We start from the raw sequence: 25,283 nt of genomic DNA, 5'->3' as shown, positions 1-25,283 counted from the left end.
ATGCCGATTTCCTCTGGATTTTGGCCAGAGGGAAGCAATTGGAGACGCGATCGAAGTTGTTGGAGTGCTCCGATGACGAAGTAAGGTTGTTTAGGGTCGGCTAAGGCAGGTTTTGTAGGATGATCTGAATACAGGGGACTCCCTTTGGAATTTGAGTACAGTAGTTAAATCAGACGGGAATCTTGCTTTTAAGGCCGCATCAAGAAGATGCGCGAAAACAGATCCAAGGCGATGAAATCGAGCACAGTAGCGACTGTAGATGGAGAAGGGAGACTTTGACGAAGCGCCTCCTGTAATGGATAAAGGCAGGTAAGTAGGTTGACTTACATTGAGCTGGTGGGGCAGGAGGTGGCAGGTGGTAGCGTTGGTTTCTTGTCCCAAGCGCCAGTGAAGTTTTCCACACGGCGATCCATGTATTGCACTAATGAATCAAGGCGTGGCATAGATCGTGTCAAGAGGTCGGGTGGCAGATTACCGCCATACCGATTAGAAATATAAAGCAAGAGACTGTTCCAGCCAGGCGCCCCTTAGTACGGAACTCTATCGTTTGGCTCTGTACTACGCTGGCGATGGAAGTTCTAGCCATCACACGCAAGTTGAAGGGCGCCGGGCGAAATGTGCTCTTGAGTAAGGTAAATTTGGATTATCAGAACAAAGAACATGACTTGGTAATTTCGAGGGGTTCCCAAGTAGCCTAGAGCACCTAGCCATGAATGTTAGTATTGTTAGCCACCCATTACCATTGGTACCTTGGTAACCAAAAGCAAGCAAACCAACCGATCCCAGCCAACGACAGCAACAGCGTATTTACAATGGTCTGGGGCAACGTAGTGCGACAAATGAGCGGTTTCGCTCATAAATGATACGTCAGAACGAATTCCTATTCGGGGTCGGGGTGCAGGACTGCTCCGTGATACATGGTCCGAGGGAAAACGTTCGCGATAAGAGGGCCTTCGGACTTATAAAATGGATATGATGATGGCATTGGATATTTATCATTATACTGGTCCATTAGTGCTGCAATTGTGTGCCAGGGCCGTCAGGGTAGGCTTGGCAAGGAACTAATTTGTGTCCACTTTTGGGAGACGCTTCACACAACACCTCCACTACCACCTATAGCTAATTCAACCCTATGCTAACAGTATAACGTCATCAATATCGAACCGAGGCACTTGTTGTGAATTATCTATCGGTAGTTTGAGAGTTCGGGCTGCCATTAACCCTCCAGATGCCCCAATCCAGGTTCGTTCATTGTGTTGGAAGCCCATCTTTCAGCCCAGATGAACTCATTGAAGATACCGACCGTCAGAGAGAAGCTTTGAGCCACCTCCTGAAGAATGACCTCTTCAACGCCAGTCGAGTACTCTTTCAACTCCCTGACCCGGATCCCTATACATACCATGCCATTGCAAGTGTGAAACTTGCCCAAGTCCAGTCAGTAGTCAACCTTGGAGGTGCCAATGGCTTACACGCGTGGTACCGCAATGAAGATGGCTCACCTGTAAGAACTTACCTGCCTGTGGGCAACGTCCGAGGAGTAGGAATTAGAGAAACTGACATAGAAGTAGAAAGATCCGCCTCCTCAAGCTGACATTGAAGCATATGTCTCCATGTTCAGGCCATCAACGGCCACTGCTGCAACTCTTAAGAATCTAGGAACAAATGCTAAAAAAGATTCCATAAGGCGTGAAGTGGCAGCCAACCTCGAGAGCAAGCGGTATCTGCACTCTGGGCTTGTAACGAAACTCACTATCCCCAAGAGCAAGAAACCACCCAGCGCAAATCCCTATCTCGATTTCTGGATGTGGTCATGTCACTCTCTTGAATGGTGCGGCCCTTGCCTGGCATCAGAACGTGGACCAATGTCCCATCATGTTCTGCCAATCTTCATGCATCACTTTGGCTGCGCAACACCAACTCACGAGAGCCTGGCTATCCTGAAAATTCTGTCTGACGGGCGCCCGATTGTCGATATCGGTTCTGGCAATGGTTATTGGTCCTACATGCTCCGTCGCTACGGCCTTACAGTGCATGCGGTGGATAACATGCAGAGCGAATGGAGAGTCAACTGGGTCAACGATACGGTCATATCGGACGGCGTGAAGTGGTTACGCAAGAATTCGAATGGAGAAGGCATGGTTCTCTTGCTTGTGTATCCCGTCGTTGGTGGAGGCGTTGGCGGCGGCACTGAGGGGGGATTTACGCGGAACCTGGTGTCTGCCTTTGGCGGCGATACTATCGCAGTCGTGGGTACACAAAATCGAAACGGTTACACAGGGTTCAAGGGAGTCACTATGGATGAGTTCATGGCGAAAGAGCATGAGGACTGGACTATGGTGGTAAAGGTAGCGTTGCCATCCTTTCCTGGAAAGGATGAAGCATTATATGTCTTCCAACGAGGCGAAAGAGTGCCGCAAAAATAGATTCAGATGGTTTGGAGTTACCATGATAGGAAGCTTCATAAGACAGATGCCTCTATCTAGCAGGGTGTGACTTATTGACCAAACACAGTGGGGCAACCTCTCTACCACTTAACGAAGGGCCTCTACTATCAGGTGTCAAACAAATAACTTATCGCATGGAGAATACAACGTCATACCATTCAACTTTTTTACCTTGTCTCGCAATGGTCAACTAACTAGGTAATCAATATAACATATGTCCGAGTCTTCCAATCTAGTCCAGTCACATCATCTTTCGACCTCAGTCTCACCCGCATCAGCCCCCACAAGGATGGAACAATATGTTGTTCTCAGCCTCTGCGACAGCCACCACCAAACCCCAGCAAGCGGCATGGTGAACGTTCTTAGCGCTCGGGGTCCCCCGATCTCCCTCCCTTGAGCCCCTCAACAGCTGTTTAACTGGTCTGCCCTGTGGGCATTTCTTTCGCTTCCCTGTGTGGCCCATGTCCTCCTGGCCCTATGACGATCTCTGACTCTCTCCCTCCACTAATAGGAGAAGATTCCAAGAGCTCCAGCTCCAAGCATAGCAGGAGAGGTACCGTAGCTGCGTATGTCGCTGCAGGTCAGGTCTCATTCAGCCCCTCCATTCTCTCGGTCCGCCCGCCATTGACGCATTAGGCGGCGTGTGACCATTTAATAAAATGTAGACTTTGCTGCTCAATTAGGCATCTTTTCTCGAACTTATCCATTTCTTCATAATAAGTGCCTCTCCTCATCCTCAATCTCTTGCTACTCAAATTGCCTCGCCGCTGAAGACCTCTCTCAGTTGGCGCCCCCTCTTAGTCCGACACTGGGACCCTTGCTTGCAAACCAAAGATCCCCGCTTCCATTTCAGCAGCTGAGCTCTTTGCCTCTCCAGAACAAAACCAGAACATAACACAACGAGACTGAGACCATGTCTCTCAAGCCTGATGACCGGTCCCGCAAGGATCGTTCTCGATCTCGTTCTCGTGACCGCCGTTCAAGGAGTGACGTTGCACCTGAGCGCCCTTCCTACAGCGATAATCGTGAACCAAGTTACATCTATCCAGAGGATGATCTCAATGATCGCTATAGTCGCCCAGGCGCACCGCAAGCAAGCGGCGCTCTACCATATCCCGAAGAAGGGGGGATCTATCCTGTGATTCCTGGAAACCCATCTCAGTACAGTTACGACTCTCAGCCGCCGACTTATCGAACCGCTTCTCCGCCAAGAGACTCGCCATACCGTTCCTCGCACGACAGGGTTGACAGCAGCCTTCCAGGAGCATTCCCAGATGACCGCCGCCGCGAGAAAGATAGAGACCCATACGTTCAAAATGCGGAGCCCCGTGCTAAAGAAGATGAAGACAAATTTAGCTTCCTGCCACAGAAGTACATGCGCAAGCTCACTGGATCTTCAGGCAACGACAAGGAGAGGGATAAGGACGACGATGGCTTGGCCTACGGAAAGCCTCCCGTGCCTGTGCGACCTAAAGACTCTTCGGACTTGGCGTATGGAAAGGCCACCGGAGCTCCGTCAACTGCTAGCCAGGTTATGACTACATATAATCCTCCTCCAGCTTCTGAAGAGCAGTACTATGCTCAACAACCACCTTACGGATATTCTCATCGTGAACCTGCAAGTCCGTCCGTTGACCAGTATGGTTCACGCAAGACAAGGGAAGATGCACGATACGATGACACCTATGGCTCGGGCGCCAACGTCATGACCGTTGCGCCTCGAAGCCGCGATGATGAAAAACACCGTGACAGACGCAGGGACAGGTCTTCCGGCCCCCGAGGTAGCTCAGACCGCTTGACTGTCGACTCGAGCAGTCGAAAGCGCGAGAAGTCACGCGACAGATCACGGTCTCGCCGGAGGGATAAGTCGCCTTCGCGAGATACTCTGGGCGTAGAGAAACACCACAGGCATAGGTCACGATCAAGGGACGGTCACAGATCGCGGTCTAGGGATAAGCACCGTAGCCGAAAAGACAAGTCCCCTCAGCCCCCCAGTGAGAGAATGTCAGGTCTCAGCATTAACACTGGGCTGACTGTGGGAGGCTTGGCCGTTGGTGGACTGGCTGGTGCATCGTTAGCCAATGCGCCTCCGTCGCCCATGCTCGAGTCATACTATGGTACTTATCAGGACTGTTCGCCCATGCCATCTCCTCTACTGCTCGCCTCTAAACAACCAGGCGATGACAACAAAGCTCTCGAGGCGCTCTCTCCATTGGGTTCTGATAACGAGGGCGATAGCAGACGCCGTAGCCGACGTGCCCGCTTCCATGACTCCGAAGATATCACCACTCAACTTGCACAGGCCCTCAAGGGCAGCCGCCGTCCCGATACTGAGCCACTTATTGAAATCCTACCAAGCTTGACGCATGATCAAGTGATGAAGCTTCGCGCGGACTACAAGGCACTTGTCAAGACGGGTTCTGAGCGCAAGGGCGTCAACATCGCTAAACATATTCGTGCTCGTCTCAAAGATGAAGATCCGCTTTTGATGAAGGCCTGCTATTCCGTTGCTCTCGGCATGTGGGAGAGCGAGGCATACTGGGCCAATTTCTGGTACCAGGGCGACAAGACTCGCAGGGAGCTTCTCATTGAGTCTCTGATGGGACGCACCAACGGCGAAATACGTTACATCAAGGATGCATTCACGGATAAGAAATATGACAACAGCCTCGTCAAGTGTATGAAAGAAGAACTCAAGGAAGACAAGTTCAAAAAAGCTGTTCTCCTTGTTTTGGAAGAGCGGCGCATGGAGGAATATGATCATTACGGTCGACTTTTACCAATTGACTACGCTCTGGTTGATCAGGACGTCGCTGACCTGCGCCGATCTGTGAGGTCTGAAAAGGGTGGCGAGACAGCGATGATCAACATCATCATACTACGAAGCGACTCTCATCTACGCGCCATTCTGCAGGAATATGAGCGACAACATCGCTCCAACTTTGCTCGCGACGCTCTCAAGAAGAGCGGAAATCTTGTGGTAAGGCCTAACCTTTTTCCCCCTGCAATTGATGATTTAATACTAACATTGTCCAGGGTGAACTCTTGGCCCACATCCTCAACGGTGTTATCAATCGTCCTGTTCGCGATGCCCTCCTCATCCATCACGCTACCTCAGCGTCTCGTAAAGATGGCCTCCGCCGTGAGCTACTCATTTCACGTCTTGTTCGATACCACTGGGATCCACACCACATGCGCGCTGTCAAGCAAGCCTTCCGGGAGCGCTACGGCAGGGGCATGAGAGATGCTGTTCGTGATGCGACGAGTGGTGAATGGGGTGAATTCTGTGGTGAATTGTGTATTGCGCGTATGCCTGACGACGTCAGGAAATTTGACAAGGTCAGCTATAGCGTAAGATGAGCGGATTATGATTTATGATTAGATGAATGATATATGGAACTGGGTGTGGCATGGAAGAACTGCGTACCTTTTGCGGCACTTTGGATCATGGCAATACGTTACTGGGTTTTCATTCAGTTATAGAAATAGCACTCTATATGTACTTCAACCTGAACTCATTTCTTCGACTTTATGCTTACATCAAAGTTTGTGTACTGACTATGATCTCTTTGATCCTTTGCCTCCTCTTCCGCCCTTCCCTTTTCCACCTGCACCCTTCTTGCTACCACCTCCGCCTCCACCAGCATTTCCGCTAGTACCACCCGCCATCATGACTCTCACTTTACCGACCGGTACGACGTTAAATGTCTCTTCGGGCTTGAGCGCCTTGATAAGCTCAACTTCACGCGGCCACATCCTTTCGGTGTCACGAGCGGTTTCGTCAACAACACCCTTCTTAGTAGAAGCTGCCTTCCAACGATCGAGAACCTCTTTAACTGCCTTGCCCTTCTTGGTCGCACCGGGCTGCAACTTCGCCTTGTACTTGTATCGTCCGAGGGCGTTCCAAGGGGCACAAATAGGGATGATCTCAAGGATCTCATCTCCGGGAAGAGGCGTACCAACAATGGAGTCAAGAACAGTCATCTGGCTGGCTTCGTCCTCATCAAGAATGTCAACACCTTCCTCCATCATAACCCGTCGAATCTCCTCGTGTTCGGCAGTTTCTTTCTGCTCTCGTTGGTGCTGTGCGCGACGTCGCTCTTTAGCAGCAGCAAGCTCGGCCTCACGGTCTGCCTTAGCTTTCGCCTCAGCTTCAGCCTTCTTTTGTCCAACTGTTGCTCCGATCAAAGCTTCTGCGGCGGCTCGATCATCCTCATCTTGGTGCTTATACTTTGAGGCGATCTTCTTCGCCTTGCCCTTCTGACCTCGCTTGGGAGGTCCTTTCTTCGAAGAGCTGGGGCCGTTATTCTTCGGCTTTATGTCAACGGGCTTGCCAGCTGTCTCGTCATCCGGTCCAGCTAACTCGTCATCTTCGTCCTCTTTTGCTTCTCCTCCCACTGCTTCATTTTCATCTAGTTCGGCCACTTCTTGACTACGAGCCTCGTCGGCTGTATCATCCGTGATCTTGAACTCAGACACGCCTTCTTCAGTCTCTTCAACCTCGTCGTTGCGGTCTCCATCCTTGCCAAAAGCCTGAAGGGGGTTGTCACGGGACGCTTCGTCTTGTTGTCCATCGTCGGATTCATTGTCAGAAGGTTCGTCGGATTGTTCTACTTCAAGTTCATTAACATCGCTTGCCCTGTCTGCTGGCTGCGGCGTCGCTGCTGTCGAAACTTCACCGCCAACGGTAGAGTTAGCATCGTGTAGGCGATGCTTAATATGCTTGGCTTTGCTCTCCTCGCTGATCTTAAATGCAACACCTAGACCGAGCAGAAGCTGAGCTGGAGGCAGAAAATTCTTCTTTCCCCGAATCATGAAACTTCCTGCCGGCAGAAATTCGCCTGTCGGTGCAGATTTGGAAACTTGATCAGCGTTTACCCACCATGCAGACATGCCGGCCTTCGAGTCCCAAGCATTCGACGAACACACGGCGAGTGATCCGGCCTGGGACAGTGTTGCTGGGGGAATGGGCGCATCAGGAGTTTTCGGATTGTTCTTGATGATAACGCTTGATGCTCCATGCAGATCTGCGTGGCAGTACACATCGCCTTTACGGAGATATTTCTTGTAGACCATTTCATTTTGCTGAGCATCTTTACCTCCGATTACGAGATATCCATCGGATGAGATAAACCAAACGAATTTCTCAAACCACATTGGCTTGCGGATTGGTTGAAGCAGTGCCTTTTCCTGTTTCAGCCCCTTTTTGAGATCCTCGGTGATTTTTTGCTCTGCATTCTTCAGAGCCCTTGAGGCCTGTTGCTGGGTCTTTTCTTCCTTTACGGCCGCCGTCTTCCGCTGGTCAAAATACTCTCGAGCATTGCTCCAAGGGCTAAGGCCAAGATTGATTTCCACACTTAGGGCCTTATTGGTCGGTTTTCCCTTTGCCGTCGATGTTCCTTCGTCATCGCCAAGCGCGCTGTCGTCGTCGTCCGTTTCGTAGGGGTCGTCTTCCTCTAGCTCAAATTCTTCCTCGGCCAGCTCAAGCGTAATGAGATTCTCGGCAAGGTTTAGAGGAAGTTTAATAATCTCAGCAACGGGGTTGTGCCGTTTTTTCTCGCGTTCCACCAGTTTGCCGACATCCACCCAATCCATTCCCTGGCTGAGTAATCCGTTGACGGCATCCATAGCTTCTTGAACTCGTTCAGCGTTCGCTTCAATGGCGGCGGCTTTGCGAAAGTTGAGGGCCTGAGCCTCTTGAAGCCCTTCGATTCGTTTGCTCTGTTCATTTCTCGCGGCCTCCAACTTGCGCTTCGCAGCCGCTTCTCGCTCACTTAGTCGGGACTCCAGTCTCTGGCCCTCTAAGGAGGAGAAAAATTCGTCAACTGTCTCATTGTATCCTGTGAATTCAAGGACCTCGACGGTGGGATCCTTCTTCAGCTTATAGGGGACAAACGGATGAAAATCTTCGTATAGAAGATTGTCACGCTGCGTCTTAGATTCGTCGTCATTAGCCTCTGCTCCCTCACTTCTTTCCCTGCGTTTCGCGAATATGTAGCCAGTGCATACTTCCGAGCTGGTGAGCTCTTCCACACTTTGTCGGGCTTCTTGAAGTGACTTAACCAAATCAGCCAGAAACGTTTCATTGGCCAGTATTTCGTCAGGCTTAATAGTGGTGTCGAAATTATTTGTGTGTAGCCAGTGATCCACGAGTACTGGAGGCAGTTCTGTAATTGATACAGCCAAACTCTTTCTCAGATCGCCACCAGGTTTGCCCTTGTGCTTCTTTGATGATGCGGTAGCGGTAGCTGCTTTTTCCACGGCAGTCCTTAGAGCATCTTGTACTCTTTCTCTTGTCAAAGGAGGTATTCCGCCAAAGTTCTGTCTGTTCTCCAGGGAGTATTGTAGGCCGACTCGCTGAGGTTCTTGGCCTTCACCTTCTGAAACAGTTCTTGCGAGGGCAAGGATCTTCAAGTCAGCATCCGTGAGAATAATGTTACCACTCTATGAAATAAAGGTCAGTGGCTCAAAGTTTTTTTCTGGATCGCATGGCAAATTACATACAGCAAAAAACTCCAAGAACAATCTGTATTGGCCGTCACTGAATTCAAACTCGAGGACTCGATCGGTGCCGACTTGTCTAACTGACGTCAACCGTCTGGTCTTGAGAAACTTTCTTAGACGTGCAACAAAAGCGGAAGGGGCCGCAGCAGTTGTACGCGCGAATTTCGTCAAGTGGCAGCGGAATCCCGTGTCGATAACAAGCTGCTTTTTGTTGTCTGGTTTCGCAAACTTGAGCAGGAGAATCTTGGACGAAAGGTCGTATACGTTGGAGAGTCGAAGAGTCACCAAGCGTTCCTGGAGCTCATGGGCAATGATCTTTGTTCAACAATTAGGATAGAGTTAAAGGTAGTAGCTTTGGTAAAAGACCTACTTTGACATCCAAAGAAGAGAATCTTTGCTTCATTTTCAACTGCTTCTCTCAAAACCGCGTCATACAATTATGAAAATCTCAAGCTCTACAAGCGACATCGTCATCGTGGGCAATGCAAATATGGGTTATCGTGGGGTAGGTAGTTGGAGGGGCACGATGCTGACATCATCCAGGTGCCACGTGATCGAGTTTCCTCATATCAATCATCACCTAGGTATACAGGTAGGTAAGGTAAGTAGGTATTCGGTAAAGACTTTGACATTGAAGCTTGATCTCACAAACAGGAACGAATCTGGTATCTCCTCAACAACTTCAGATCAACATACCACGCGCCTCTTTTTGAATGGCTTTGACTCCTTAGGTACTTCAAACACCTCGGATCAGGTTGGACCCTGATAACGTCACGCTCCTTTTGCATGTGTGGCTACTGCCAGGCTCATGAGGATGTAAAGGAAGCTTCAGTGATTCATCAGAAACACGAAACTCGGTTATTGCCCGTGTCACAGTCTCATCTGATGCACAGAGTCAGAGAGGAAATGCACTGGACTATCTTACTGAAGACATATCATATTATCCAAAAATCATTGTAACATCATATACATTGTGGCAGACAGTTAGAAAGTTAGAAACCGCCTGTTTCACCTCAGGGATACTATTGGAGCTCTGGGGAATCTATGGAATATGCGGAGGACGGAGGGCCTGAATGCGCATCAGACCTGCATTAGCACCCATATCATCGGGGTTTCTGATAACACGCGTAACGCAGCTTGTGATGCCCGTCTAAGATGTCATGTAATGTGCGAGTTACCCCAGAATTGTCTCAGAAAACGGCTTCGGCACAACGCAAGCCTCCACGACCTCAGCCGCGGATTTTGACACGAGTATACATGTGAGAATTGAGCAGATGCCGTTGGGCCGAGGAACTCTGTCTGGTTTGTTGACTCTGTTCGAAACTTCAAATCATCGATCCATCCAATGCAACATCAAAGCCATTCGCGAATCGCGTTTCGCACGGGTACAAATCTCGAACCGCGGCTGGGACCTGACGCCAGAGGCTAGAGACTAGTGGTGGCCTGAGATTATTAGACCCAGCTCGCAAATTAACATGGAACTCAAATAAGGATCCATTGTCAGCAAATTGCTGACTGCTTTCCAGTTGTCACAGCAACCAAAAGCCGAGACCACACATAGGCTTGGCATATTGCAATGGTAGTGCTTCTAGGCACTAGTTTGTTGATCTATTGATAGCGAGAATTTGCTTGCCATGGAACACGGTAGACTGTACTTCGTACGGCGGAGAACACATAGGTGCAATCCGTAATGGAAAAACATGCGATCAATTGGACGGAGTGAGACGTCAATGGCTACAATGTAGTAAGAGCAAATCTTCCTGCAGCCAACAAACGACGTGATGAGCCGGCAGAATTTCAAATACGGTTGTCAAGTTCGAGGCTGGGGATCACTGATAATAGGCTCTGAAACTGACGAAAGCACGGAGGCCACCCAAAGCGATGGCCTGCCTAGGCTGCTCAGCTTGTCACCATTGACGCCGGTTTCTGAGCCCAAACCGAGGCAAAGCTAGCAACGCAATGACTGATTAATTCACGTCATGACTGCTTGGAGAACAATGTTTGGGGAACAACCACGGTTGACAATTTCACATCACCTGCGCTGATTAATGCATTTGCATAAAAAGATCCTGTAAGATCCAATGGTTGGCTTCCACGATAGCAACAGCAGGTTCATTACGACACAATTCATGCCCGATCAGCTAGCTGCTGGTGCTGCAGCTGAATGAAGCTGGTGTGCCGGTTTCAACCATTCCAACTTAAATTGGGGAGGTTGGGATTTCACATGGCAGCCAATGGGAGAAAGGTTGCAACTTGCATGAGCCCCTCAAACAGTCGTTGCCCAACGATCTATCACTGAGGTCTGAGGACTCGATTCCGTTTCCGCGCTTGTCAGCCTTCCTCTGGCCAATCTTGATCTAATACATGAAATGCGTAGTGCAATTCGGCACTTTGAGAATGGAGAGTCCTTATCATCAAGCATCTTTCATCAATCAGTCATGCAGACATGTGGTGAAGTGATAAAATGAGTGGCTGGGGATACTGGGATACTGGGTGGTAGCGCTCAAAGTAGATGCTGGTCCCCGCCCCCTGATTAAACATGGTGCTTATGTGGCGTTCAAGAGGAATCGTCACTGGACAGTCTTTGTTGTTTTGGTTAACGACGCAGGCTCTTCCAATCGCCAGGAACGGAGCACTGGCAAAGGCAGACGGGGAGAGCTTTAGATGAATGTGAAGCCAGGGGACGAAGATCTTCAACCCCAGGCTGTTGAAATGACGGGATGTCGCTCATCACAGTTACCCAGGTTCAATGGATGCGGAGCGGTGACGGGTGCGATGTCTCATCTCTCGTATATGGGGTTGTGTTCCACTTTCTATTAATGTTGATGCTGGGAGTTGGAAGTTGGGAGTCATATCGAAAGCATGGGCCCTTCGGATACGTGCCAGGAGGAGAGAAGATCGGAGCTGGAAGAGGAATTGCGTGGAACAGGATGGGCGGACAGCTGTGCAACCTGTGCTGACGACGCAGACAGCTAGGTAGCTGGCCGGTTCATGAGTGGCTGAAGCTAAGGACCTGCAGGCTAGGTCAGATCAGGCAAAGAGCTTCGAGAGCTTAGATGGCTGGCTGAATGTCTCTGGCTGAGACGCAGGAGGAAGGGATAAAAGTGGCACTCTGCGGCCAAGACGGGGCTGCAATAATCGTAGTGGGTGGTGGGGACTACCACATACGGGGTTTGGGTGTGAGGTCTATACTCGATTTGGTAAGAGGTAAATAGAACGACATATTGACCCCCTGGCAAGTAAACAAGACGAGTGGTAAACAAGCCATCGGCGACAACAACCCAGAGGCAATCGACACGCCCATGGGGGTGAGAGGGAGAGGTAAAACAATGGAGAGGGAAAAGTGCGTGTGAAAGGGCTGGGACAGAACAGGACAGAACGGATCAACAGGACACAGCGCTGCCGAGGGAGCAACACAACGCTCAGTTTGGCACAAGTCGTCCAATCCTGCCCCCGTCTTCAAAAGCCCAGTTTCGTTCTGCGTCCTGTTCGGTCCCTCTTCTCCTCCTACTCCCTCCAATTATCGCCATCCACATCAACATCGTCAAAACAAAACCTCACCCGGACAAGAAGAAAAGAACGACTGAAGGCCCTCGCTCGCCATCTACCGATTCTTTTCCATTCTCTTCGACTTTTGTTTCTAGGAACAAGAGCCAGAGAACTTCTTGTCTTCCTTTCGAGTTTCGGAAGGTTGTATGAGAAGCTTCTCTCGCGCCATCAAAAGTCGCAAATCTGGACTTTGAGGCTCGCGTCCCCGTTCCCTTCAGCATCTTCCCATCGACATATCGGGAATCCGAATCCCATACCCAGACCGTTACCGAAACAAAAACCCACGAAGAGGTTGAGATCAAACCCCAACAGCCCCAAGCCGGACGGGAAGGTCAATACTCTTCTGTCTCTGTCACCGCCGAACAGGTTCCTCCTCGCGGAGAGCAACGCTTTAGCGAAGAAGAGGTCCGTATTACGCGTGAAGAAGAACGTTACCGCCGTCCCGGTGTCCAAAAATTCGAGCACGAAGAAGAGCACTTTACTATCCGTGAAGACTCGCGACGGTATGTCCGATTTTACAATTTCCCTGGCCCCTGGTTTTGATATTGGCTGTTTCTACCTGCTTGCCCACTGTATGAGACGAGTCCGCAACGGCCTGCAAAATCATTGCTCTCCAGGCCAGCACAGTTCTCTCTCTCCACGTTGATCAGACGGAACATGTCAAAGCATGGACAGAATGATCACAACAGAGCATGTCTTCTATCACTTGCGACGGTAGCAATTGCCGTTCCCCCCCCCCCCCCCCCCCCCCCTGAGCATTTCCTCCGCGGTCTGATTTTCACTTTCGCTTTCCTCAACCCGGCTGGCCACAACCCACTCAATACAGGCGCTTCGGCCCCTTGAATCCCCAGCCATCTCAATTCATCATGTCACATCTCACCACACCCCGTCTCACATCGCACCCCTACCCATGTACGCTACCGCGCCAACCACCTCAGCTAGGCTGGGTACCCAATTTGCTTTTGCTTCACATCCCCGGTCCACTAGTGCGCTCAAGCCTTCTGGCCTGAGCAAGGCGGTGGAGCTATCTCAGGGGCCGCCCGCCTCCCGTTGCCATATGATACGCAAGCGAGATACTATAGACATCCATCAGCTAACCCAGACAAATCCAGACCTGAACCTCCCTCTCAATACCAACCCTCTCAGTACCAACCACCCTCCCAATACCAAACTTCTCACACTCACGTAGAGGTCGACACCCACCGTCATCCCTACTACTCCACTCCCATCGATCTCGCTGAACGTGAATACCGCCAGCGTTACCGCCCTGCCCAAGCCTTTTCCACTGAAGACCCTACTTCCCACTCTCACTCTCACTCCCACCACCAAACTCAAGACAACTTCAAAGCCAACAACTACACCGTTGAAGGCCGACCCGCTCCTCAATTCTATTCCTCCGAGAAGACTGAAATCAACAACTTCACTGTTGACGGACGCTCATCTCACCCTCAGTACAACCAGACCGAGAAGACCGAGTTCAACAACTTCACTGTTGACGGCCGATCTTCCCGACCTCAATACACTTCTGAGAAGACTGAAATCAACAACTTCACTGTTGACGGCCGCTCTTCCCAGCCTCAATACCGCGACACCAAGACAACTCAGGTCAACAACTTCACCGTTGATACACCTGTTGCTCGTCCATCTAACAAGAAGGACGTTAGATTCACTGAAGAAACCGTCGAAACTACCAAGGTCGACAACAACAAGTCCAAGATGGGTTACTACGACGACGACGGTTAGTGAATTACCGAATCTTGGAGTAATCAACTCGAACAATTAGGCTAACTGATCCAGCAGGTCACTACAACTCTTTCCGCGCCGGTGCTCACAAGCTCGGTGATCGCATTGCCCATGGAGGCCGCCGCGATATTGAGATTGACATTCACGAGGGTCCTCGTCCCTCTGCTGACTGCCTCCCCAACACCGTCAGCATCCCATGCCACCACATCCGTCTGGGTGACTTCTTGATGCTCCAGGGCCGCCCCTGCCAGGTCATCCGCATCTCCACCTCCTCTGCCACTGGTCAGTACCGCTACCTTGGTGTCGATCTCTTCACCAAGCAGCTCCACGAGGAGTCCTCTTTCATCTCCAACCCTGCCCCCAGCGTTGTCGTTCAGTCCATGCTCGGCCCTGTCTTCAAGCAGTACCGCGTCCTCGACATGCAGGAGGGTCAGATCGTTGCCATGACTGAGACCGGTGACGTCAAGCAGGGTCTCCCTGTCATTGACCAGTCCAACCTCTACTCGCGCCTCAGCAGCGCTTTCGAGTCCGGCCGTGGCTCCGTCCGTGTCCTCGTCCTCAACGACGGTGCTCGTGAGCTCGCCGTTGACATGAAGGTCATCCACGGCTCTCGCCTGTAAGCGTGTTCACTGTTTTCTGAAGACGGGCAGCCGCTTGTAACGCGACTACTTCCCAATATCTTAATGAGTTGATGGGCAGCACTACTGGGCTCACCTCAGTCATGAGGAGCAGGTCCAGGCTGTCTTGAAATTCGCCTGTACAATGTCAAGTTTCATGGGGATTTGTTGTATGTATCAAGATGGTTCATGTTTGTTTGTATCGAGATTGGATAAATCATGTTGGCTAGCTGGAAATGGAGTCTTTTGCGTAGATGGGAAAGTTCTGTACATGGACTGTAGTAATTGTCAATTGATTCCGCATCTACATAAAGCTAAGCGTTCGTGTGCCGCGCCCTGTCACTCTCATTCCTGTACTGTTAAGGTATAGTTGTTTGTCTGAGCTCTCAAGGTTCTCTGAACTAACCCCATAGGGCAATGTGCTGCCCCCCTGCTAAGATAGGTACGCGGCCCATACGTGCCGATAATTCTATCGCTACCCTACATTTCAACTGCCGTATTCTGTCTTGTGAATCAGTGAAGTTTGGGTCTTGTTCATCGTCCTCCTGGTGAGTGTTTCGTTTATTATGTATAAGAAAGATTCATCCAAGCGCTCCGCGTGCTAATCTTTTCATGATGGTCATGATGATTAAAACATCGTATGTGTTCAGAACTCTTATCATCAAGCTATTTCCCCGCGCGAAGCTAACTTGATACAGAGCTCTGATGGATGGGTACACAGCCCGACAGCCCGTCAATCACGCAAGCTCATGGTTGATGAGACAGCGCGTGACGAAACTCTGTCACAGGTTTCCCTTAAAACCTTGACAGCGCACGATTTCTTCTCCTCCACAAACACTCCTCTGAACCATCATCTGTTGCATTCTCGTGTATACAAGTAACCATGGGTGCTCAGCCATCAAAGCCAACACTTCACGAAAAGGCTGTCATTGAGCGCCTCCGTAGTCTCCAACTCCAGGAGGATGATGAATACGTCGAAATCAGCAGCGATGCTGAGAAGGGTGCCATCGGACCGTTGACTCGAGAAGCTGAAGGTCTACCTGTCCATGTGCTTGAGTCCTGGCAGTCTGCTATCCTCAAAGATCCCAAGAACAAGTGAGGTTTCCTGCTGTCAGGGCGCTCCTATAGAGGCTAACATCCATCAAGACTTGCTCTCACAGCACTGAGCTCAGCCAACCCGAGACAGGTGCTCACTTCACTGCCGACCGAAATCGTAGACCAGCAGATCTATAATGTCAAGATTCCATTCGAGGGAGACCCGATCACGAACCAGCGCTCAAGCGGCCGCTGCTGGTTGTTTGCCTCCACAAATGTGTTCCGAGTTGCCATCATGAAGCGATATAACCTCGAGAGCTTTGAGCTCTCACAGCAGTATCTCTTCTTCTGGGATAAGCTCGAAAAGGCGAACTGGTTCTTGGAGCAGATCATCGATACCGCTGGAGAGGAGCTTGAAGGACGTCTTGTTCAAACTTTACTGGGCGACATCGTCTCTGATGGTGGCCAATGGGACATGGTGTACAATCTCGTCGAGAAGTATGGTCTAGTGCCACAGACTCTCTACCCTGATACATGGAATGCCCAGAGCTCGGGTGTTCTCAATAGTGTTGTCAAAACCAAGCTTCGCGAATTCGCACTCAAGCTACGGGGCCTGATTAACTCTAAGAATGGCGTCTCAGCTGCCACACTCTCGTCGGCAAAGGACAAAATGCTTCGTGAGATTTCTCTCATCTTGACTCTTCTCCTTGGACCACCACCAAGCCCCGAGGAAACCTTCACTTGGCAGTACAACGACAAGAACGGCAAGTCACATCAGCTGAAGGCTACACCTAAAGAGTTCTCCAAGAACATATATAGTTCCGATTTCCGCATCACTTCTAGCACCATCGAGAGTATGATCTCACTCGTGGACGATCCTCGTCACGAGCCGCTCTCTCTTCTCTCAGTTTCACGACTTGGTAACATTGTGGGTGGACGTGGCGTGAGCTACGTTAACGTTGATATCGACACCCTTAAGGGGACATGTATAAAGATGCTCAAGGCTGGTCTGCCTATCTTCTTCGGTAGCGACGTGGGTAAGTTCTCCGACTCTAAGTCGGGCATTATGGATCTCAATCTCTTCGACTATGAACTTGGCTTCAACACCAGCTTGCTTGGCATGAGCAAAGCACAGCGATTGACAACACAGGAGAGTCAGATGACACACGCTATGGTGTTGACTGCAGTTCATCTGGACGAGGAGACGGGCAAGCCTGTCCGTTGGAGAGTGCAGAACAGTTGGGGCACTGCGGCAGGTGACAAGGGATGGTTTGTTATGAGTGATGCTTGGCTCGACGAGTTTGTTTATCAGGCTGTTGTAGATCCTCGCTTCTGCAGCAAGGAGGTTCGCGATGTGCTCAAGAAGGAAGCCATTATCCTCCCACCGTGGGATCCTATGGGTGCCCTGGCTTGAGTGAGCGTTCTTGTTACGGATGTCAAGGCATTGTTACGGGACTACACCTTGAGACTCCTTATTGTATGAGACCGATGCTTGATGAGAGAATGAACATAGTTTAAGCATCTCGCCCCCGGCGTCTGTAGCACAGCTTTGTTCCGGGAAGCTTGCCACGGAACCATTCGTGGGATGGTTACGGGGTCCTGAAGCGATGGTATATTCAAGTGATAACAAACTATATTACCTGATAATATGGCCATGGGAGTATTTATGGATATAGTTTGATGATGCTCCTGTTGCACTCCAGTGCCGGCTTCTAGTTAGGACCTGGGTAGCTTCATGTGTTTGCACCCTGTCTGTTATTCCAATACGCTTTCCACCTCATCTTGACGACATGGGAACTGATGTAGTCCCCCCCAAACCAAGCTCACAATGTACATCTAGCTCAATGCAATGGTAGCACCAAGTTCTGTACCTTTTTTTTCATACGTTGCGATCCTCTTTTGTGGTATACACAAAAGACAATGAGGGCATAGCATCTGGTTGCCGAGTCTCAAGGCCTGTCCACTGGATCTCTTTGCCGATACAGCTACTGCACACAGAACTCGTGCCGGACTATAGACAAGGAATGTTGGAGTCCTTGCATGGATCACATCTACATCGACACCGAGCGAGATGCTGGAAGAACATCACATCTGATTCATGCACATTGCCGTAGCAGCTGCAGATGTACTTGTTCTCACCCAAATGGCCATGGCGAAAGCTGCAACATTCAAGCTTGCGTTTCGCTCGCATCTTTCCAAACCGAAAACGACACGAGGCATACCCTTTCATGCACTGGCTACCTTTGCTCTTGCATTGTAGTAGATGGGGTTTTCAGATTCCAAAGCCACGCGAGGTGTCCGCATCTTTCGCATGGCACCTTAACCGCAGTCTGGGCCGGCAGTTGGAGTGTGACTGAGGTCAGAACACCACAGGCCGTTCCTTTGCAGGTCTTCACATGCTTGCGTGTGGTCTCACCATGAGTAAACAGCCGGCCGCATCGCGCGCAAAGTGATTTCTCTCGGGGGATTCCGCAGTTGCTTCGCAGGCCGTGCCTCTTCAAAATAGTCTCCATCTGTAGTTAGCTTCTTTTCAGTACGAACGAGAAGTCTTGTTTCGAGACGCTATGGCTGGTATTGACGAGTTCATAGCGCTGGGGAAGCCACCAGCCTCGGGAAAGTTCTGGACTTCAGGAGGCACGTTGATTTTAGGAGCGGCATTCTTTCGAGAAGGCTCGTGGACTGCACGAACACCTTCTTCCTACAAGGCTTTTTTTTTTTTTTTTTTTTCATTTTTCAACAAGGCCATCTTTCCCAGAACCCTTCCTACAGATGGCCTTGTGGTTGTAGTTGAGTGGTTGTTGTTAGCAGTACTCGAGTTTCAAAATTGTCTGTATTCTGAAGGCCCTTGACCTTTATGCAAGTCTCCTTCCTCTGCAGTTTTTGCCGCAATAGGCTCATATTCTACGGGGCTACTTTAGGGGCAGATCTCTTGGTGTGTATAGGCGTAGGCAGCATTTCTTTCAAATACACTTCTTCGACTTCACAAAAGGACCGCTTGGTGCCTCTGCGAACAAGCATGGCGTTATCACGCGAATCCAAGCGACTCCGTTTATCGGAAGACTTGTCATCATCTATGTCTTAGAAGGAGCTCTCCGTGTATGTTCCCTTCTCTTCGTCTGCAATCGAATGAGGCCCATCGTTGAATGCTGTTGACATTTGGGGCCTTCAGGAGCAGAACACCTTGTAACCTGAGGAACAACAACAAATAGGCTCGGATATCTCGGGCGACCTTGTATGTCAATAAGCATGAATTACAACGTAGCACCGCCTCCCCCCGCTGATGTGACTTCACCATTTTCGAAATGTCTCATTCCGAATGGTGTTTTGGCATGCTCCTTCGAAGATCAAGTTTGGGGTTTAGGAGAGTAACTCTAAGAGATATCACTTGGGCACTCTGGGTTCGGTGGAGTTCTCAGGGCTTAAGCCTTCATTAGACCTAATGACTTTCGGACTCCAGGAGGGCAACTACTTCCAGTTTGCCATTCGGTAGATGGATACCGACAAATAGTTTTCTAGGAACCTCAAGCCCCTTTGTGACAGACGCCGCGTTCCCCCGTAACCTTTTACTAGCCCAGACACTCTTATCAACGTACACCCTCCGGACATTTAGAAACGTCTCGTTGGAGCTGTGTAAGGATCCTGTTGATCGGGACATACTTCGCAGAAGCACCAGGACAGTCAGCATGTTAGGTTATGTCATCCCATCTGTACGCACTTCCATAAGGTCATTTCTTATTAATGGCATATGAACCTCAGCTTTTTCAGATACGTATAATTCGATCACTTGAGACTGGGTGATGTTTGGTTGTTTTACGTGGGCCAAAGTACTCCAGCAACCTCCCTGCGCTTCGTTAGTTATTGTTCAACCCGCCGCCATGTTTCACGCAAGAGAATTGTGTAAAGAGAAGGCTGACAGATTTGAAGGGATACTTGTTTCTCAACTGACTCCGGTTGTGTCGCAGCGGGATTTCCTCGTCGAAGAGAGCGCTTCACTTTTGACTGAGCAGTCAAATGCAGTTCATCGTGAACAATGCAGTGCTTAAATGCGGAAGAGCGATACCTTTATCCATGTCTGAGATATTCTTCTAATTTACGCCGAATTTCCTCTCAATTGTATTTACCCGTCTTCTGCGTGACGCTCCATGGTTACCCAAAAAGATTGACAGACTGAGTGACCGCTATGTGTCTAGGAGCTAGAGGTGAATGTCATCTTCGTCACACAAAGATCTCCACATAGTTGTCAGGAGGCCCCTATAACGCCGAGTGTTGGGAATGTTTCCCTCCAATATTACTTTATCAACCAAGGATTGCGGCATACCGACGCTTCTGTCCGATAGAAGACGCTGTTGTAGGTAACTCCTTGGAGCTCAGGTGGTTCAACAATTCTGCTGTACCACGAACCTGAATGGCTTCGATATGTTGTGTAAGTGGCAGAACTACATTACCGCTACGCCGTGAGGAGCGAGGAAAGCCATTGGGCATCAGGAAGGCCCCGAGGTGCGGGCTTTGGAAGACAAGTCGAGTTGCCGAGTAGCGGGACCATTGGCCAGCCACATGAATGGTGTCAAAGTTCTCTATTAGTCACAATCAAAGGTACAATTCTCCTGATATAGTTGTTTGGAAATTATCGTCCCCCTTTTGCTGGTGCCCTCAAACGGAGGGTATCAAGAAAATGGACTGAACAAAATAGCTTCGAGGCTGATAGAAGGGACGTCGAGCTTTTCTTATGAAAGGCTCCCCTGACCTAACAACTCACGCAAGTGCTGGGGACTAGCAGCTAAGGATTTCGAGACAAGGTGGCAGAGACTAAAAGGATGTTTTTTTTCGCATTGAGTTTGTGCGGCCCTGCGGCAAACTTATACACAAAACCAGTATGGAACCGGTTCCAGCAAAAGTTGACACTCCATGAGGAGATGGTCGCAAAACAGCAAATCAGATGTGGCTGATTCCCTACAAGCAGACTCCTCACCTATCAGAAGGGTGCTGCAAAATGAAATGGCAATATAACATATTGAAATGGCTTGAGCTAGCCCAGCCGGCGGTTGTATAAGATAGACCAGTTTGAAGGCTTCGGTAGTGTTGAGTGCGAAGTAGCCATCAATCTGGTTCTTTACAGAATCTGTAGAGAGATGTCCTTGTCATTTGATGTTTCAGCAGCATAGACACTACATCCATAATATACATGATATCCCGGTTCGCTGATGATTAGACCCTGTCTGCATTCTGCAGCAATTGATAGATCAGCGCTGCTGTTATCTCTATCAGAGGCTTGTTTTTGTGTCAAACCTTAAAATATCGGGGTATATAATTGGGCATATAGCACTACTGGTTAAACGACTAACATGGTTAAGAGTATATACCCACGGACACTACGGAAATTAACGGAATTTCATAAAGGTTACCTTGATGCGGTACTAACATCGGTAGGGCTGTGTGTAGATGAGTCAGCCAAATAGAATTTTTCTTTTTTTCTTTTTTAGCTATACATTGCTCGCTTCGCTTGGATGCTTGCATGGTCCCTTGTCCTTCTGCCAGTATAACCAGACTTACGATTATTGCGCCTGAAGATTTGGCCAGAAATCTCTTCTAAAATGAGCGACACACTTGACGCGGCGCCGCCGCATGCTACCTTCGACGTAAGGACTAAGAATTCTTAAATCCTGATGTAGTGCTGACCATTACTGTCAAGACCGTCCTCGTCTTGGATCTAGGATCCCAGACCAGTCATGTTCGTTCTCTACTCCTGCTATGTGGGTAATAAGAACTAATAAATCAAAGCTCATCTTGAGACGGCTGAGATCCATTGGGGTTTACTCTGAGATGCTACCATGTACCCAGAAGCTCAAAGATCTGTCCTGGAAACCGGTGGGCATTATCCTGAGCGGGGGCCCGTCAAGCGTGTATTCCCCCGATGCCCCAAACGTGGATCCGCTCGTGTTCGAGCTTGGTGTTCCTGTGTTGTACGTTCTACACCAAGAGCATGATGAAAAGTTACTAATGTGTTATGAAGAGGAGTTTGCTATGGCTGTCAACTGATTGGTATACTACCCCTTGGATGTGTCCGGGTGATTATTGACTAACGGCTGTCCCAGCATGGCGAGTAAACCCAAACAACGTGGCACCTGGCGTGGCCCGTGAATACGGGGAGACTTCGATGGCCATCCGCAAGATTGGCAACCATGCTGATCGTCTCTTCGAGGGATTGGGAGACTCTTTGAACGGTTCGTTATGCAGATGCTGTTCGTCTGGCTTGGCTTCATGGTATCTGACGTTCTCTCACTACAGTTGTTATGAGTCACTTTGACAAGCTCGTTCATCTACCTGATGGCTTCAAGACCATTGCAACCACCAAGAACAGTGAATTTGCTGGCATTGCCCACGATTCTCTGCCCGTCTTCGGTATGTGTGTCTTATCGAAGCTTGCGCTAAACTTTGCTCATAAGTATGATTGACAGGCATCCAATTCCACCCTGAGATCTCTCACACAGAGCGGGGGACTGACATCATCGCCAACTTCGCTCTCAAGATCTGTGGTGCCCGAGCGGACTGGAAAATGGACAACTTCTCAGAGCGGGAAATTGTTCGAATTCGACAACTGGTTGGCGACAAAGCACAGGTTGTATGTGTATCCATCTTACCCAACGTCACATGTCAGCTTGCTCATTACTTCGCAGATTGGAGCTGTTTCCGGAGGTGTCGACAGTACTGTGGCGTATGATACCCAGGTCAAAAGCTTCCTATCCAACAACATTTTACTGACAGCTTCGTAACAGGGCTAAATTATTGACGGAAGCAATTGGAGACCGCTTTAAAAGCATTCTAGTGGACACTGGTGAGATATTGTCGCTCGACAAAATATTCACCCCCTTACTAGCAATATTCTAATATGCTTTAGGTCTGATGCGCCTCAATGAATGCGAGCAGGTCAAAGAGACCTTGGATAAGCATCTGGGGATTAACCTTACTGTGGTTGACGGATCTGAGCTCTTCTTCAGCCGTCTTGCAGGGGTCACGGAGCCTGAAGCCAAGAGGAAGATTATCGGAGAGACTTGTGAGGCTTACCCCTGGAAGCTGGCTAGCCTACCATGCTGACCTCAGATGAAGTTATCGACCTCTTTGAAATTGAGGCACTCCGGTAAGCATATGCTCGTCCTCTTTCGAACCGTGGAAGACTAACTAAACATTTTTTTCAGTATAGAGAAGGAAGCAGAAAACACACCGCTTGCCGGAAAGGTTGAATGGTTCCTTCAGGGAACACTCTATGGTCAGTTGTTCACTTTGCTCACCAAGTGATCGAGAATATTAACACCGTATAGCGGATATTGTGGAAAGTTTGAGTTTCAAAGGAGCCGCCAGTTCTACAATCAAATGTAAGTCTCTGTTATACATTTCTCGTTACCTCCTTGGGAGCAGCGAAAAGGGGAAAGGCGCCCCCGTTTTAACTGCCAGGGCAAACCTCTCATTCCCAACTTCTCATGCACCTCGCGAATGCCGTTGCAGATAATTAACACTTGCATAGCTCACCATAATGCGGGAGGACTTCCTGCTCGCATGCAAAACGGCGTAAGTTGCACCCACTATTCTTTAGTTAATGGAAAAATACTGATAAACAACAGGAGGCACACCTAAAGCTCCTTGAACCGCTTCGGGAACTGTACGTTATCAGTCTTTAATATGAATCTACTAAGAGGGCAATTACTTGTCGCGATGGCTAACAATACATAGTTTCAAGGACGAAGTGCGAGCGTTCGGACGTCAACTGCAGATCCATGAGGAACTCATTGGGAGACACCCTTTCCCAGGTCCTGGTTTGGGTATCAGGATTATCGGCGAAGTCACCCGCGAGCGCGTCGAAATTGTGCGACAGGCGGATCACATCTTCATCTCCATGATCCGCGAGGCCGGGATTTATGACGAGGTTCGACATGAGCACCTGTCATCTGAGAGAAAGTTTACTAAACTATTTGCCAGGTCACCCAAGCCTACGCAGCGCTTGACACAAACAGAGGTAACTCCCTTTCTTCCATTCTACGAATTTAGCCTGATATCTGACTTTCGTCCTCCACAGCCGTCGGTGTTCAGGGTGATGCCAGAGCCTATGGCTACATCTGCGTTCTGCGAGCCGTGACCAGCTTGGATATGATGAGTGCCGAGCCCTACGAGTTCGAGTGGAGTCTTCTCAAGGCTATTAGCAGACGCATTGTGAACGAAGTTGACGGCATCGCGAGGGTGGTATACGACACCACGTCAAAGCCTCCAGGTGAGAGCCTCCAGTTTGCTTCTCCTTCGCATGCCTGTGATATTGACAGGCCGATAGGAACGATTGAGTTGGAATGATACTGCTCGCCGATCGAGTTCAAAGAAAAGTTTCCAGGCTGCCTTCCCAGCGCGGACCTGAGATGGCGTTCAGACGGATGGATTAGATTTGCCGAATAAAGGTTTATGTTTCTTCACTGCGGATTTGCGAAATAGGAGGTTACGACTTGACTCGACGCCCAAGCGACTTTGCAATGGTAGCCATATTGCCATCTGCTTGGTTCCCAGAATGCCTGAAGTGGTCGCACTACCAGCTCAGCCGATTTCACATTGACGTGTCGTCATTAGTGTCTGGTCTGCTCTCAGTCTGGAAACCAAGTAATCCAGGCCGAGCGAGGGAATACGTTACGTCCGAGTCTTGGTCAAGGATAGTACTTGCCTTACGTAGTCTCATGATTTCAATGATTATGTTTTTCTTTTGAGAATACTGGCGCTGGTCTCGTTAGGTTACACAACCCCTTTTACTCAGTTCAATGCCTCCGGCTTCACGACCGGCGATAAGGCTACCGAGACGGCTCTTGCCATGTTGCAATAAATGTAACCCGTGGGACAAAAACGTACTCAGAAAGATCTGCGTTGTTTAGCCAGATGGATGCCCAAGCCTCATTATTGAACGATAATGACTTCTGACTCCGGACTTCAGACCATATTGCGGATAGGGTGCCCATCTGAGCTGATGACAACATGAGATGAATTTATTGTGTGTTCGAAGGATTGTATTGTAAAGATATATACGTGATTGTAAACAGACTTTCACGGACCCTCCAGTTGAGTGGAAGCCTCGACTGAGCGTAACCAAAAAGCCAGCACATCAAGATCAAGAAGCAGCTTGCCCGTAGCCGTCGAACAATTATATTCAGAACTGCATCTGTAGGTCCTGGGTGGCCATTGATGGCATCGATATCCACCATTAGCGGTAGACCGGTCGACAAGAGAGGCATGGTGATGAGTGTCTATAAATTAGCTTGCATGATTACTGGTTATAAGCATATACTATGATTATCAGGGCGGGCTCTCAAGGAGACCAATGCATAGAGCGAGGTGCATGTCTGTGAATAGAGTGGCCAGGAACAGC

General features: G+C 49.6%; 6 protein-coding genes across 6 annotated transcripts; 5 read left to right on the top strand and 1 right to left on the bottom strand.

Annotated features, from left to right (window-relative positions):
* Window positions 1–1,228: 1,228 nt before the first annotated feature.
* BKA55DRAFT_590660 (uncharacterized protein) lies at window positions 1,229–2,423 on the top strand (the record flags this gene model as incomplete). The annotated part of the gene is made up of 2 exons (XM_046195124.1): window positions 1,229–1,501; window positions 1,569–2,423. The coding sequence occupies 2 exons, from the start codon at window positions 1,229–1,231 to the stop codon at window positions 2,421–2,423; spliced, it is 1,128 nt and encodes a 375-aa protein (XP_046054077.1).
* A 691-nt stretch (window positions 2,424–3,114) lies between these two features.
* On the top strand, window positions 3,115–5,903 carry BKA55DRAFT_248361 (uncharacterized protein). Its single transcript, XM_046185344.1, has 2 exons — window positions 3,115–5,424; window positions 5,481–5,903. The coding sequence occupies exons 1-2, from the start codon at window positions 3,358–3,360 to the stop codon at window positions 5,802–5,804; spliced, it is 2,391 nt and encodes a 796-aa protein (XP_046054076.1). The 5' UTR covers window positions 3,115–3,357; the 3' UTR covers window positions 5,805–5,903.
* A 99-nt stretch (window positions 5,904–6,002) lies between these two features.
* BKA55DRAFT_502646 (uncharacterized protein) lies at window positions 6,003–9,351 on the bottom strand (the record flags this gene model as incomplete). The annotated part of the gene is made up of 3 exons (XM_046186943.1): window positions 6,003–8,888; window positions 8,949–9,263; window positions 9,319–9,351. The coding sequence occupies 3 exons, from the start codon at window positions 9,349–9,351 to the stop codon at window positions 6,003–6,005; spliced, it is 3,234 nt and encodes a 1,077-aa protein (XP_046054075.1).
* Window positions 9,352–12,016: 2,665 nt separating this feature from the next.
* BKA55DRAFT_590657 (uncharacterized protein) lies at window positions 12,017–14,860 on the top strand (the record flags this gene model as incomplete). Its single annotated transcript, XM_046195123.1, has 5 exons — window positions 12,017–12,148; window positions 12,305–12,491; window positions 12,673–13,000; window positions 13,610–14,235; window positions 14,298–14,860. 5 exons carry the CDS (start codon window positions 12,017–12,019, stop codon window positions 14,858–14,860), a joined length of 1,836 nt encoding a protein of 611 aa, XP_046054074.1.
* A 410-nt stretch (window positions 14,861–15,270) lies between these two features.
* On the top strand, window positions 15,271–17,619 carry BKA55DRAFT_248310 (peptidase C1B, bleomycin hydrolase). Its single transcript, XM_046185343.1, has 3 exons — window positions 15,271–15,495; window positions 15,556–15,952; window positions 16,004–17,619. Exons 2-3 carry the CDS (start codon window positions 15,741–15,743, stop codon window positions 17,304–17,306), a joined length of 1,515 nt encoding a protein of 504 aa, XP_046054073.1. The 5' UTR covers window positions 15,271–15,495; window positions 15,556–15,740; the 3' UTR covers window positions 17,307–17,619.
* A 3,687-nt stretch (window positions 17,620–21,306) lies between these two features.
* On the top strand, window positions 21,307–24,316 carry BKA55DRAFT_247557 (class I glutamine amidotransferase-like protein). Its single transcript, XM_046185340.1, has 19 exons — window positions 21,307–21,528; window positions 21,582–21,620; window positions 21,671–21,852; window positions 21,903–21,931; window positions 21,985–22,113; window positions 22,178–22,291; window positions 22,348–22,511; window positions 22,567–22,604; window positions 22,666–22,724; window positions 22,788–22,943; window positions 22,997–23,027; window positions 23,086–23,156; window positions 23,209–23,262; window positions 23,412–23,455; window positions 23,509–23,546; window positions 23,618–23,810; window positions 23,864–23,900; window positions 23,961–24,152; window positions 24,210–24,316. Exons 1-19 carry the CDS (start codon window positions 21,484–21,486, stop codon window positions 24,227–24,229), a joined length of 1,635 nt encoding a protein of 544 aa, XP_046054072.1. The 5' UTR covers window positions 21,307–21,483; the 3' UTR covers window positions 24,230–24,316.
* The last annotated feature ends 967 nt before the right edge of the window (window positions 24,317–25,283 follow it).

Source organism: Fusarium redolens (genome assembly GCF_020744475.1).
Source record: "Fusarium redolens strain MPI-CAGE-AT-0023 chromosome Unknown BKA55scaffold_3, whole genome shotgun sequence".
Lineage (NCBI taxonomy): Eukaryota > Fungi > Ascomycota > Sordariomycetes > Hypocreales > Nectriaceae > Fusarium > Fusarium redolens.
This window is presented reverse-complemented; position numbering and strand designations above follow the sequence as displayed.

Coding starts and splice junctions, on each gene's coding strand:
- BKA55DRAFT_248361 (XM_046185344.1), top strand. CDS start 3,358: ATGTCTCTCAAGCCTGATGACCGGTCCCGCAAGGATCGTTCTCGATCT. Junction 5,425..5,480: donor AGAAGAGCGGAAATCTTGTG/GTAAGGCCTAAC, acceptor AACATTGTCCAG/GGTGAACTCTTGGCCCACAT.
- BKA55DRAFT_248310 (XM_046185343.1), top strand. CDS start 15,741: ATGGGTGCTCAGCCATCAAAGCCAACACTTCACGAAAAGGCTGTCATT. Junction 15,953..16,003: donor CTCAAAGATCCCAAGAACAA/GTGAGGTTTCCT, acceptor ACATCCATCAAG/ACTTGCTCTCACAGCACTGA.
- BKA55DRAFT_247557 (XM_046185340.1), top strand. CDS start 21,484: ATGAGCGACACACTTGACGCGGCGCCGCCGCATGCTACCTTCGAC. Junction 22,114..22,177: donor ATTGGGAGACTCTTTGAACG/GTTCGTTATGCA, acceptor CTCTCACTACAG/TTGTTATGAGTCACTTTGAC. Junction 23,263..23,411: donor CGCCAGTTCTACAATCAAAT/GTAAGTCTCTGT, acceptor ACACTTGCATAG/CTCACCATAATGCGGGAGGA.